General features: G+C 49.1%; 1 protein-coding gene across 2 annotated transcripts in view; it reads left to right on the top strand.

Moving 5' to 3' along the window:
• The window catches only part of RPS7 (ribosomal protein S7), a 51,274-nt gene that overhangs the window by 25,022 nt on the left and 11,818 nt on the right, over window positions 1–14,434 (top strand). For both annotated transcript variants that reach the window (XM_069606026.1, XM_069606027.1), the window contains exon 6: window positions 9,270–9,420. In XM_069606026.1, the coding sequence (XP_069462127.1) occupies window positions 9,270–9,420 (151 nt within the window). The remainder of the gene's footprint in view (window positions 1–9,269; window positions 9,421–14,434) is intronic.

Genomic DNA, 14,434 nt, shown 5'->3' with positions numbered 1-14,434 from the left:
TGGTGGTTGTGCTGAGCGGTTGCGGTCGGACGAGTTACAGAGGGGACCAGGAGTGCGGGAACTCCAGGGGTGAAAAACGCTCCAAGCGCCTTCCCCGATCTGGTCCTGCAGAGTTCAGAGAATTGTTGGGCCCGCAGATTGTAGGCCTCCGCCACCCCGTGGTGATTCAGGTCACTGGGTGGGTGTATGGGCCGGGGCGCCCCAGGAGGTGGTGGTCCGGGGGGGACCTTGGGTGATTGCTGGGCACCTCTTGCTCTTCAGCAGGCTGGGTCTGGTTCAGGGCGACCAAATGTTGCGTGGAGGGGGACGGTGGGGTATTGCTGCAGTTGGATCTGTAGGTCAGAGCTTATTTGGATGGCAGGGGCGGCCTTCGGGCCTCCGTTCATTCCCCTATGTCCCTGGAGCCGGACGAACACCGGGGAGACCTCGTTCATGTCCCTCCGTATGTTCCGAGTGTGTGGTTGGCGATGGCGCCGGCTGATGCTGGGGGAAGGGCTGAAGTCGAATATCAGAGCGGGGGTGAGGAGGACCCACCTGCAGCTCCCGGTGCTCCCCAGATACGTGCGTCAGGGTTTGGAGTCCGCTCAGGAAAGGAGGGGAGCGACGGCTCCAGAGTCCCGCTCCCCGCTGAGTATGCGAGCGCAGCGCGCTCCAGTCACAAGCCGCCGCAGGGGGAAGCCCTTTCCGTGGACTCCGCTGCCACTGACACGATCCGGGCGGTTCTGTGCTGGCGGGTCTGCGGACCCTCAGTGTCAGGCCTCTGCCCGTTCCTCCCCTCCGGCTCCTCGGCACTCCACAGCCCCGTCACCGCGAGGCACGTAGTGTGCTGCTGAGCGCCGGCGAAGCTGCCATCTTGTTTCCTTCGGCTGGTGACGGGGGTAGAGTTCCGCAGCTAAGTTCGGACAGAGCGCTCCCGCGTTCAGTGATCATTCTGGGCCAAGTTAAGCTGAGTAGGTTCCGGTCGCCTTAGGTGGTATTGGCGACACGGTGGCCTCAGTGGAACCGCCATAATCTGGCGGCAGGCATCCCACGGGCGGCTTCAGAGGAGCGACCACATCAATGGCGCTCCAAGCAACGCCCCAGTCAACCTATCTTTAGGAGTAATGGGGTAAGTGGTTATGAATAGATATGGGTGGGGAGGTGGTGGACCCAGGGTAACTTTGGCTAGGAGGTGATGATTTAGTCGAGATACAAGGCTTCCGTGCGTGGCTGGCAACGCAGGCGATTCTGGGGCTCAGTCTGCTGTTTCTTGGGTGCAATGCACAACGTTGATTGGGTGTGTTTCTTGGCAAAGTGTTCTAGCCATAAGGCAGAGGAATTTAGATAGGAGGGTAATGGGTGGAGGTGTAGAGCTGGGCAGTGTCACTGTTGAAGGGCCTTGCATGGTGTGGTTTAGGGAGGTAGCTGGTGTAGTGGCTGATTAAGGATGGCTCTATAAGATAGGACTGTTGTCATGACGGTAAGTGTCACAGGGGTAGTGGTACTGGAGTGATGTGGAGTGGTGATATAGGTGGGTGATCAAACCAGAGAGGTTAAAAGTAGGATTAGCATCTGTGAAGGTAGAGCTAAATGGCACAAGTGCATAATGAACTGCCTGGGGGAGGGGGTGCCATGCAAGCATAATATGGTTAACAGGAGAGAACTGGGTGAAAGGGATAGGGAGGAACTTGGTATTCGGGCAAGTGCAAACACAAATAGATGAGCACTGTATAGCCTACGATCACAAAATTAAGCATGTGTCGGGTAAGCAGGTCTAATATGATACAGAAGTAACAAGACAGTAAGGCAGGAGTGCTAGCAACAAGTTGCGATAAGACACAAGATTGGCCTTATTTGTTTGCTACGCAAATGGGTGTTATAAATTAGAATCACTACAGCAACAATGGCAATGAGTACTATTGGTTCTAAGATATGGGCAGCAAGTGTAGTAGTATCCAAGGCTAGTTATGAGGCAGTTTGTGTCCATAAAAGGGCAGCCGAGTGCCACGGGTAAAGCATGCGTTAGAACAATACTTGGCAAAATGTCAATCAACAAAGGCAGAATGGCGACATGGCTGGGTTTAAGTGATTACATAACTGAATGTAGGACAGCAAAATACAAAAACACTAAGGTAGTTCAGCATAGGTAGGAACGTTTTTGAGAGAGCCTGTGAAACAGCGAAATGTGCACTCATCACACTATTTCTTTTTACTCGCTAATCTCTAGTGCTAAGCTGAAGGCCTGGGATAGCCCTCCAGTAGTAAGAACCTGTACTATTCAAACTTCTTAAATGTCTTCCGTTCCGAGCTCTTCGCTCATCCGCCTCCAACTTCCTCAGGGTCAGTCGCTTCTCCAAGCAGCGAGTTGGTGGTAGATCTTTCTTTTGCTGCAGCCTCCCTCTGGAACAGCCTCCCTGCCTCTGAAACTTGAGGAGATCCATCTCCGTTTCCGGAAGCACCTCAAGACCTTCTACTTTCTCTCCTCCCATGTATCCCTACAGCCCCTACTGGCCCTTGGCCCTGTTGTCTGCACTTACCCATGCGCTTGCTACCAGCTGGCCGCACTTTTTATTTATTGTCTTATTTACTGTTATCTTTGGTATTGCACTGACCCCCCCCTCCACTTGCGTGATCTCCATGTCACTTGGCATAGTAGGATCTTTTTCCGTCTTCCCAGTTTCCCTCCCTTGCCTCGTCGCATCTTCAAACACTTGCGTGTAGGCGCGTTATAAATGCCATATATCTGGTCGTGTGCCGCCAGCTATCCTGAATCTGTCTAGAAAGACACACTGCTGGTAATAAGTCAAGGGAGGGGGGGGGGGGGCTGGGCTGTATCCCCTCTTGCCCTTTTCATGCCAGCCCAGACCCTAACCAGGCTCTCAGCCGCCTTGCAAGGAACCTGTAGAAGATGCTTGCCCCTAATAAGGCAGAGAGATGGCCAACACCAAGATTGTGTTAAATGGGGCTTAAACCACACACCCACAATTTGAGTTGATGGTATTTGAATACACAGTGTGAAATTGCCGATCGGATTATGTATTGGACTTTGCATTTTATCAAGATGCATTTTGCGAACATATCTGGAGAGTAGTAGTCCATATAGTAGTTCCAGCCTTTGGGATTATTGGGAGCAAATTGATCTTGTTTGTCTATTCTGTTTCTCATTGGTAGTTAAGGCCAGTGTGTTTATGTAGGAAGGTTGCTTTCCCATTTACAGAAGCATCCTACCTCTCCTGAGTACACTTCGAACGATGCTTTAGACATTTTGAGACTGGTGGAAAAAAATAATCACTTGGAGAAGCCCAGACTGGCTTCCGTTTTGAGATACAAACCTATGCAACAGCTTGTCCTTCCTGTTTAAAACTTATCCCTACATCACGTCCTTATTCCCTGCCTGGCCCCTCCCTTGCTGCAGGGTAGGGAAGGGAATCCCCTCTTGCACTGTCTCACTCCCCACCCCCTGATCACTCCACCTGTACTCAATTTAACCCCTGGGCTTTACCACCCTCTACCAACCCTGCTCCGGTGTTTCACTTCTCCTATACCAGTTCCCCTGTTGTGTAGATCAAAAGAAAGATGCAGACGTAATTATGGCGTTCTTAACCAAGACTTTATGAAAATAAGAAAAAAGGCTTCTGTCCCTACACAAAAGGGGTGGCGGGCAGCGGGCAGGGTTTCCAGCCTAACAAATGCAGAAATAGAACTGGTTCTCGTCAGTGATGTATAAATCAAAATGGTCTATCCTTAGTCCAAAAACGACCTATTCTGACACTACCATTAAGTTTCAACAAACAAAAAGGGGTTCAGGAGAATAATGTTCTACAATATCACAGAACCAAAGATCGCTTTTTTTGTGGTCGATTTGGTGCCGACGTGAATATTCGCCAAATATCACAATGCAACCACCCCTTCGCCTCTGAAATCGGGGAGGGAGGGCTTCACTTTCAACCTCCCTTTATTCTCTACCCCTTAACAGTCCCTATGCTACCCCCTCCCACACATGCACATATACACAACCTCCTTCTCCCCAGTTGCCTCCCCACACACGCCAAACCCTACCCCACAACCTACACTTTCCTCACCTTCAACTTCCGTCTTCCTGTGCTAGTCTTGGCTGTGCCTGTCCGCCCCATCGGGCACTCGTGCCCAACAGAGGTGCGACAGTTCGATTTGGAAAGACCGCTCTGTGGGCACAGAGCGCTCCTTTCTAAATTGGCAACATTTTTTTGCTTAATACTCGGGAGAGTGACACCTCGACAGGCTTTTTACTTCCTTGAGATATTCTTAACACCTGTAGTTCCTTATGGGGACTCTTCCAGTCTTTCTGAAATGCCCAGTGATACTTCTGTCTCATTGTCCTGTGTTTCACTATGTTGGGATCTTGCTCCTTCCCCACTGGGTTTCGGTTAATGTCTTTCTGTTTTCCAGTCTTGACTACTGGTTTTCCAGCTACTGAGACGAGGTAGGTGACTATGACTAGTTTTAGGATTTTCCCAATTGGAGACTAGGGAGATGGCTCATGTAGTATTCTTGTCTTGCTTTAGTGTTTTCCCAATTACTGAGACAAGGGAGAGGACTCCCATAACATTCATTCTCCAGCATGGGGTCTGGCATGATCCACAGGCTCGTGGATATTCCCTGTCAGGCCGGGAATTCTAAGTAAAAGAAAAGTTTCACTTGCAACTGTAGTTCTCTAAACCAGTCACTGAGCTCTGGGTCATAATGCCCCCAGCCAATGACTGCCTTCTCCCGAACCCCCTCTTCTGGCAGCCATCTTCAGATTTTTAAAGCCCGTTAAAGTGTTGGAGTCTGCTCTGTGAGCTGATCTACATTTTTTTTCTTTTTTTTTCTGTGATTTTTGGTTAAAGCCTAAGCCTGCATGGTCTTTTTCTACATCGGCCGGCAAGCGGCTATCCGTTGTCAGTGAATTTCAACGTGCCTTAAGGGCAAGAGTCGTCTCGGTTTCATCAGATTCCAGAAGGCCATCAGGCCTACTCCAGACCCTGTCGGAGAAAAAGGGACGTTCCCTTTTCAAGCTCTGCTCCAGCTGCGGAATATGTTTGTAAAAGACAAACCCCTCTCCAGCTCTCCTGCAAAGAGGAAATTGACTTAATACATCTGCAGGAAAAGCCAGAGAAGGCGCAGGAAAAGACGACCGACCGACCTACCTACCCCAGAAGGCCCAGGTGCAGTCTTCTACAATAGTGTTGGTGGCAGCCGCCCTCTCGAAGGCCAAGGGGTTTACCAGGCAAGGTAGCCCCGGCAGTGCTCGGAGTATCCCTGCCCCTCGGTACGGGAGGCATCAACCAAGCCGGTGGAGATGACACTGGAGAAGAGGATTCCATCCCTGAGTCCAAACCAGAATCCCCAGGATGCAAAAAAGGGGGCTGGAGGGGAAGGCCTCAACCGCATCTCCAGGGAACCGATAATTCTTCCTTGAACGAGGACCACCAGGCATCGGCCCACACAATCCAGGAGAACACAGGAGACACCAAAAATCCCGATGGGGACGACTGAGGATGATGGCAGACCTCCCGCAGCGCCGGGCCCACTAGGCCTCCCGCCCTGACCCTTCCAAGTGATGTATCGCTCGAAAACCTGTCGGAGATTCAGAAACTGATGCGGATGACACTGCATGTCTGGACCAGCATCCAGCGAAAGAGGCGGCTGCATTAAACCTCCACACGTGCCCCCAAGGCACACAAGGGCGGACACGACTGAGACAGACGACATGGGCACTGCAGTCAAGGGCCTCTTCCCTGGACGCGAGGTGGGGTCGTGCCATGCTGTGGTCGCCAAGCGTCAAACTCTTCCAGCTGGCACTGGAGGGGACCAGGAACACAAGGACCAGGAACACAAGGCCAAGAGGAAGACCATCTTGGTGCTGCCTCGCCTGGACGACGTTTGGGAGGAATGCCTGACTTTAATGAGTTACCCTGCCCGGACCAAGAGGGATCGGCTGGAGAAGAAATACTGGGTGTATGAGTCTGCACCCAAGGGCCTCCTTTCACAACCTTCCCCGGACTCTGGTCTGGAAAGGAAGTAGTCTAACCCCTTGTCTTCATCCTCCATCCCTCTGGATAGCGAGGGGAAGAAATTGGATGCCATGGTAAGAAAAGTAATATCAGCGGCGTCAACGGACAGGGCGGCCAGATACAAGTAGCTGTGGTATAAGATGGGCCCAGTGCTGGAGTTCCTACCCAACAGATGCGTCGTAGCGCTTTCCATTCTCCAGGAGGGCGGAGTTGGCATCGGACCATGCAATCACAGTGCCCCTGGACATCCCGGACACAGGGTTTCGACAGATGCGGAACAGTGTCTGCCTCAGTCGTGGTGGCTGGCTGAAGGCAGCCAACTTTAGGCGATGGTTCTGGACATGCCCTTTGGGGACAACCTCTTTGGGAAGGCCGTCGAGTCATTGCACGCCGTTAAGACTGAGACAGACGGCGTGTGATTTAGGCCCTCAACACCGCCTGTCCTTTTGTGCCTCAGGTGGAAAATCTGGCAGATTTTTGGGCAGAGGGTCCTCGTACCATCAACCCTCCCGATCCATGACCCAGAGGCCTACAGAGGCCATTCCAAGCCTTTTGGTGGAGGTGGCCGGCATCCGTCCCAAGGTGGCACGCAGGATCAAACCGGCCAGGACGAACCCCGGTGGGAGGCCAGCTGGCAGGCTTCGTCAGCGAGTGGAAGATGATCTCCACTGATGGGTGGGTGCTGGACTCCCTAGAGGTCCAGCGGATAGCAGAGGTGCTAGCCAAGGTGCAACGGCTGCTGGTGCTGAAGACCGCCACAGTGCAGACCATCAAGTCTCTGCTTGGCATGATGTTGTGCATCTACCTGACCCGGATGGGATTCCTTCAAGAATTCCTGGATGCTCAGTGGATCCAGGTGTCGAAGCTTCAGAGATTGCTCTCGACGAGGAGTTCTGCCGAGCGATAAGGTGGTAGGGCATGCGCTCCAACATCGCCAGGTAATGGTCACCACGGATGCTTCCCTGGAGGGCTGGGGAGCCCACACCGGATGTTGTTCTTCACAGACAATACCACCACAATGTTCTGCATCGGGAAGCAGGGGGTGCCAAATCCCCAGTGCTCTCCAGAGAGTCGCAGGAATTGTGGCGCTAGGCCGTCGCCCAAGAGATGTTCCTCGTCCTGGCGGGAGTAAAGAACACCATTGGAGGCTCTCTCAGCAGGTAGCTGCACTCCTGCCAAGAGTGGGAACTTCGTCAGGATCAGGTGGACCGCCTATTCCTCAAATGGGGCAGACCTCAGATCGATCTGTAGCGACGGCGACAAATTCCAAATGCTAGAAATTTACTAGCAGGTTCCACCAGCCGAGGAGCATTGGGGACGCGTCTTCCTTCCTGTGTGAAGGCATGTTCCTGTCGTTGCCTCTCCTGCTGCGAGTCCTCAATCAAACCGTGCCTATGCAGGATGATCCTCGACGCCCCGGTGTGGCCAAGGCAGATTTGGTACCTGATCTTTTCAGTCTGTCAACATCGCCCCAGTCAATCTGGCAGTGGTAGCGGGGTCTGCTCACCAGAGAAGGCGCAATCCTACATCATGACCCAGGGTCGCTGAACCTGAAGGCTCGGTTTCTGCAGTCTTGGACTTCAGAGTATACGAGTTGTCGGCGGACTGCAGAGAGATCCTTGCCTGGGCCAGAGCGTTGTTGACTCTTCAGTGCTATGGGCACAAGTGGAAACATTTTGCGATGTGGTCAATCCTTCAGAAGATTAATCCTTTGAGTCACAGGCACGCAGATTCTGCCATACTTGTTGTCCTTGGCCAAAGCGGGGCTGGTTCACGCCTCGATCAGGGTGCATCTGGCGGCTAGCTCTCGTTACACCCAGGTCTCTAGGGCGGTCTTTGGTCCCACCGTCTCATCTGAGTTCCTCAAAGGACTGTTTTGATCCTGCCGGTGAAGGCTACTGCCCCGGCGGTGGTAAGAGTAATTGCATTTGGTGAGCTTTGCCACCTCCCGTGGTTGTGTAATGTTTTACTGCTATGTATTCTTTATTCATGACCATGTGAATCCATGCCAGACCCCATGCTGGAGAAGGAACATGTTACTTACCTAACTATTCTCCAGCATGGGTCTGGCATGGATTCACATGCGCAAAATTCCTGCTGTCCCCTCTGGGGCTCTTCTTGGCCATACTGCCACTTTACATGCTTACCAAATCTGAAGATGGCTGCCAGAGGAGGGCCTTGGGGGAGTGGGTAGTTTTTGGGGGCAGTATGATCCAGAGATCAGTGATTGGTTTAAAGGAGAAAGACAGTTTGTATGTGAAGGATTCCCGGCCTGACTGGGAATGTTCATGAGCATGTGAAGCCATACCAGAACCATGCTGAAGAACACTAGTTACAAGTATGTAACTTGTTAGTTACATGTTACTTCCTCCTTTGTACCCAGGTGCCCTGCCAGGATTCCCACTGCGCCTTTTGACGGATCAGTCTCACTGGTTTTTCCTGGGATCGCAGGCTTGCTTTGAGCTGGTAAATGCTCCCAGTATTTCTCGGTTTGGTTTCCTTTGCTTCTCCGCAGTTCTGCTGAGCCCTCTTCTCTGCATAGTTTGTGGACTGCAATGCCCACCTCTGAGGTCATGCTGTCTCCGAAACTTGCAGACCTTCACGTGAGTCTGCTCACACAAACCCTCTCGACTGACGACCAGCCTGCTTCCACAGGTCTCGGGTTTGAGTTTCCTGGACTACACTTGATTGGGGCCCTCTTTCTGTAAGTCCTTAAATTTGTATATGATCATGCTAAGACCCACCCCCTCCCAGTGTAGGATCACTGTACTTTAGTCTCCATTAAATATTCTTCAATACTCCCTGGTTCCAACTCTTCCCAGTGATGTATGGAGTGATTGTTATTACTCTTGGCATTCTTCCTCTCAGTGGTTGTGGTTTTTAATCAATTTAGGGAAGAGGTGTTACAATAGCAAACAGTGGTTTGTTCAGGCTGGGGTACGGATGACCTGAGGGCCTCCTAGTATAGAGGGTTTTAAGTTTGTTTACGGAACAGGAGTCCCTTTCCCCAAGAGGGGAGTGTTCTCCCTGTGAGGTGATTGTGAATCATGTCACCTGTTCTCTCCAACCCTCTGCCATTGCCTCCATTACACTCCTAACCTCAAATCATTGAAGGCCAGGGTTTTGATTTCTTATCTTGGTCTAAAATATTAAATTTGGTTTTCTTTTGCTAGATTGGGCGAGCCACTTTGAAAATCTATTCACTGTGCCAACCAACACCTGTAAATTCAACTGTTTTTTTTCTTTTTCTTTCAGCCGCACCTTAACTGCAGTCCATGATGCCATTTTAGAAGACCTTGTTTTCCCAAGTGAGATTGTGGGCAAGAGAATCAGAGTGAAACTGGACGCCAGCCGACTCATTAAAGTTCATCTGGACAAAGCTCAGCAGAACAATGTCGAACACAAGGTAACATAGTTGCATGGGTATGATGCAGTGTGTGGTGTCGTAACAAGTTTGTAATGTCCGTTTTTTTTTAAAAAAATTTGGAGCTGGCTTGTTAAACGGGTAACCGTATTGAGAAGTTTTGGACAATATTTTTTTTTTTAACTTTCACAGCAGACCTTTAGCTTTTTCTTGGGCCACCTTCTGTGTTGATCTAGTTTCGGTTTGCTAGCTCTTTAGTTGAAAATGGCATCTTCTCACTCGGTAGACTCTTCCAACATGGCTTTTTCAAGGCTGGTAAACCCAATGGCCTGGATAGCCTATGCTTTTTTCATCGGTCATGGCATATATATTGTGCCTGCGTCTAAAATGTAGCTGTAGAGCCAGAAATTCATTAGTACTGCTCTACTTGTAAGTTTGGATAGTCTGGTTCCAGGACTGAGGAATTATCTCAGTGTGGTTAACATCATTGAAAAGGATGTCCTGGTAGGACACTTATTTTCATGTGCACCTTTTTGCTTGTATTTTTTTACCTGGTCAGGCTTCGATATCGTGGTACTCCTGCTATTTGCTGTCAGACAATTTTGATCCTATGCCCTTGCCCATGATGGATCGTGACGATCAAAGCTTCCGAGTAAGCCTGTCTGCACAATGTGGATTGCTTGGCACGGTTCACATGCTCCCAGCACTGCTAGGATGTGGATTTCTGGTAGAGTACATGTCAGATTCATTGCGTGATTAAAACAGAATTGTATACCAAGATTCACTTCTTGCGACACCTCCCAGAACTACATAGCAACAAGCAGAATACAATGAAAAACCATTTGCTCCAAACATCCCGCCCAATTCCAGACCATACATCCGACCTAAGCTGCCCAGACATTATGTATTTATGTATTTATTTGTATTGCGCAGCCTGCCCACGGGCATCAGGGCGCATGTTTAGAAAGGTTACAAGTGAGTGTTACAGCAGGCAGTTAGAGGTTACATTTATATAAGCATATATATAGTTATGTACAAACATATATAATTATGAACAACATTTACAAGGGTAATAAGCAAATCGGTTATATACACGGTAGCCAGGAAGGTGCAAACTGATACATAGGTCAGTCAGCCATGGCGTCTTGCTCGTGGAGCCCAGTGTTTTACTTTACTTTTGAAGGAATGGAGGGCGGGGACATTCCTGAGTTCATTGGGTAAGGAATTCCAAAGCTTCGCTGCAAGGACTGGGAAGTTCGAGCCTCTGGCACTTTGAAGCTTGAAACTAGGGATGATGAGAGTGTGCGCTTGTGCAGATCTTAGTGGTCTGGAAGCTGTGTGTTGGGCAAAGCGCGTAGATGGGTAAGCCGGGGCAGCGTTATTCTGTGCTTTGTGACAAAGAAGAAGTGTTTTGAGGGCGATACGCCGTGCAATGGGAAGCCAGTGTAGGTTGCGTCTGATGGAGGAGATGTGGGCACGCCTGGCTGTGTTGAGAGCAGCCCTGATGGCGTTATTCTGGGTTACCTGTAGTTTCTGTTTCTTTGGCTAGTTCCGAGGTAAAGGGCATTGCAGTAGTCGATTTTGGATAGGATGAGGGTTCTGGCGAGAATAAGGCAGTTGTTAAAAAGGGACAGCAGGCTGTGATCAATTTACACGTATACGCGGATGCTGAGACAACTGAGTTGGTTTGTGTGAGTGAGAGGGTGGAATCTAGGTAAATACCGAGAGTTTTGGTGACATTAGTAACCTTGATAATGTTGCCATCAATGTTAAAGGTCTCATATTTACTGTCGAGTTTTGCGAGTTTGGGCTGGGAACCTAGGATGAGTAACTCTGTTTTCTCATCGTTTAGGCAAAGCCCGTGGTGGGCCATCCACGCTTGGATGGCAGAGTAGACTGCATTAAGCGCTTTGGTGTCCGTTACATAATCCCCAGTGATAGGGATGAGTATCTGGGTGTCGTCCGCATAATTAGTGTAGGAGACACCCAGATAGTCAAGAATATCAAAGAGAGGTTTTGTAGATACGTTGTATAGCGTAGGTGATACGCATGAGCCTTGAGGGACTCCGCAGGGGACGTGCACTGGGTCAGCAGCGGCGAGTGGTGAGAAGACCCTCATGGACCTATTTGCAAGGAATGAGCTGATCCATGATGTAGCTGCATCAGAGAAGTGGGTGGCAAGTTTGAGGTGCTGGCAAAGGATTTGGTGATCGACCAAGTCGAAGGCCGCAGAGAGATCCAGAAGGAGTAGGAGCGCTAGTTTGCCCTTGTCTTTCATGTCCTCAATTTGAGTTTTTAGATCTATCAGGGCTGTCTCAGTACCGTGTCTCGGGCGGAAGCCCGATTGTCTGAGCCCTAATAGGTTGTTGGTGTCAAGGTAATCCTGGATTTGTAGATATGCAGCCCGGTCCAGGATTTTGAGGAGGTAGGGCACTGTGGTGATGGGCCTATAGTTGGTGGGATTGGTAGGGTCTAGGTTAGGTTTTTTGATCAAGGGGGATTACCCAAGCATCCTTGAGGTTGTTGGGTACTATTCCAGATTTAAAGGAGGAGTTAATGAAGGAGGTGATAAAGGGGGCAAGGTCATGTGCTGCTTCCTTCACGACTGGAGCAGGGCAGGCATCACCTTGGCAATTGGATGGTTTTAATTTCATAATGAGATTTTCCACTTCCTTAGTAGTGAGGGGTGAGAAGCTGAAAGGTTTGAGTGGGTGTTTAGGTGATGGGATATCGTAAGATTGGGGATTACCTGCTGAGCCTATGAGATAGGACTTTTTGGCATTGATTTTAGCTTGGAGTGTCGTGATTTTGTTTAGTAAAGCTTTCTGTATGTTAGAGCACCATTCAACGTCAGGGGTACACTTGTCAAGAGGAGCAACTGGGGACTCCAATTCTTTAAGAATTTTAAATAGTTCCTTAGTGTTAGACTGAGCCTGGATGATCCTGTTGTACACTTCTTTTTTAGCCGCTAGTATGGCTTCCTTGTACGTGAGGGTGATCGATAAGAGGTTAATTTTGTTTACTGGTGAAGGTGAGTATCTCCAGAGAGACTCCGCTTTGCGTTTCTCTTTGCGCAGTTCTCGTAGGTGTGAGGTGAACCATGAGTTAAGGTGGTTGCGTAGTTTTTCTTTGAGCTGTTTGATTGGGGCAATGGAGTCGAGGGCTTTTAACATAACTCGGTTGTAAGTGTCCACAAGGACAGTGGGGTCGGAGCATGTGGAAGAAACAGAGTTCAATAAAGGGAGGATGAGTAGGAGTAATTTCCCAGCAGTGATGTCATTGTTACGAGTAAAGGTTGGTGGCGCGGAGCAGGTTTTGTCTAAAGGTTGGCCGGAGTTGATAGAGAATGTTATTTTATGATGGTCGGACCATGCACATGGTAACACTGAGATTATGTTTAATGCGCAATTCATGTCAGAAACCCAGTCTAGTGTGCGACCCTTAATATGAGTGGGTTCATTGACATGTTGCGTGAGGCCAAAATCGGAGAGGACGCTAGCTAAGTCACAGGCTTTGGTGTCATTTGTATCCAGGTAGCCCAGATTAAGGTCACCCAGTATAATGATTTGGGACTTAGGCTTGGTACAGGCTGCTAGAATGGCCGAGATGTCCTCTATGAATGTGGACGTGGGACCAGGTGGCCGGTATATGAGGTGCACTGTGGCGGTGTGGTTAGGTGATAATGGGAGTTTAATTGAGAGAAGTTCTGCGGAGGGTAGCTGATAGGTGTTCACAGCTCTCAAATTAAGGGAGCTCTTGAATATAAATGCTAATCCGCCCCCCTTGGTTTGATCAGTGTTCCTGTCGCATCTAATGATAGAGTAGTTGTTGGGGATGGCAAGGGTCAATGCAGGACCAGAGGCAGCGTGTAACCAAGTTTCAGTGATTGCCAGAAAGTGAAGGTTTTCGGTCACAATGAAGTCAGCAATGTCTAGCGCGTGAGCGGGGACAGAGCAGGCATTGATTAGGACTGGCTGTGACTCCTAACAAAGCTAACCACCATGGAAGCGGAGCAAAAGTTGGACACCTTAACACAAGTATGTTAACGAATAAAACTGAAAACACCATATTGGATAAAGAGTAAACGTCCACTAAGGAATACATCCAAGACAAATAAGAAAACATAATATAATGACACTACAATAACTCCTTGGACAATAAGTTGTTGGAGTTTGCAGGAGTTCAGACATCTATTAAAGGGGGGAAAATTACAACTTGAGTGCAGACATAATGTCTCCAAGAAACTTGGATTAGTGAGCAACCAATATGTGATGGTTCTACAGTATTTATGAACCCAGCAATTACCCACCGGAAGGACGCCCATCTTCAGGACTACTGACCATGATGAAAGTAGCTGCCAATTTACATGTGCTAGAGACTACCAATCTGAATTCCTTTATACAGACTTTTACATTATAAAATACCACAAACTCTGCAAACGGCGCCCTCGGAAAAGACTATCCATGTTCAATGTCTGTTGCAATCCAATGGCCATTAATGATAACTGCTTCATGGACGTTATATTCTCAGCAATAGACGAATTGGGAAACCGCTATCCAAACAATGAGACAATTTTTTGTGGTGATTTGAACATTCATCTATTCACAAAAACAGCCACTGAAATCCACTTAAAAAAAAGCCAAAACTTGGAAAAACAAACGTCTCAAGAAATATTGAACTTCTGAATGTGCAACTACAAGGAGACAGACCACCGAGGCCAACATGGCAAAAAGGCAAGGCTATTGCCTATTTAGACTACATCTTTGCAACAGACTCACTCTTGGTTGAGATGGACAGGATGGAAATCGTTGCGAATCATACTAGCGACCACAATATTTTAACTGACGGGGAAAGAAAAGCAGAGGTGTTTATACGATGATCCATTACCAGGTCTAGAATCAAACCATGGCCTAAATCGTCTCCGCATAAGACTAGCAGAGCCTACCCTTGCCAGAAACCTTCTGGACTACTGAAAGGAGTGATCAACTTAAGATCAATTACAAATGGCTCCTTTGCCCATATTGAAAGCCAAATAACAAACCGAGACCATATCAGC

The sequence above is a fragment of the Ambystoma mexicanum genome, chromosome 4p, assembly GCF_040938575.1.
Source record: "Ambystoma mexicanum isolate Mex_15411 chromosome 4p, UKY_AmexF1_1, whole genome shotgun sequence".
NCBI lineage: Eukaryota > Metazoa > Chordata > Amphibia > Caudata > Ambystomatidae > Ambystoma > Ambystoma mexicanum.
Note: the sequence above shows the minus strand (reverse complement) of the source record. Positions and strands in the feature narration are given on the sequence as shown.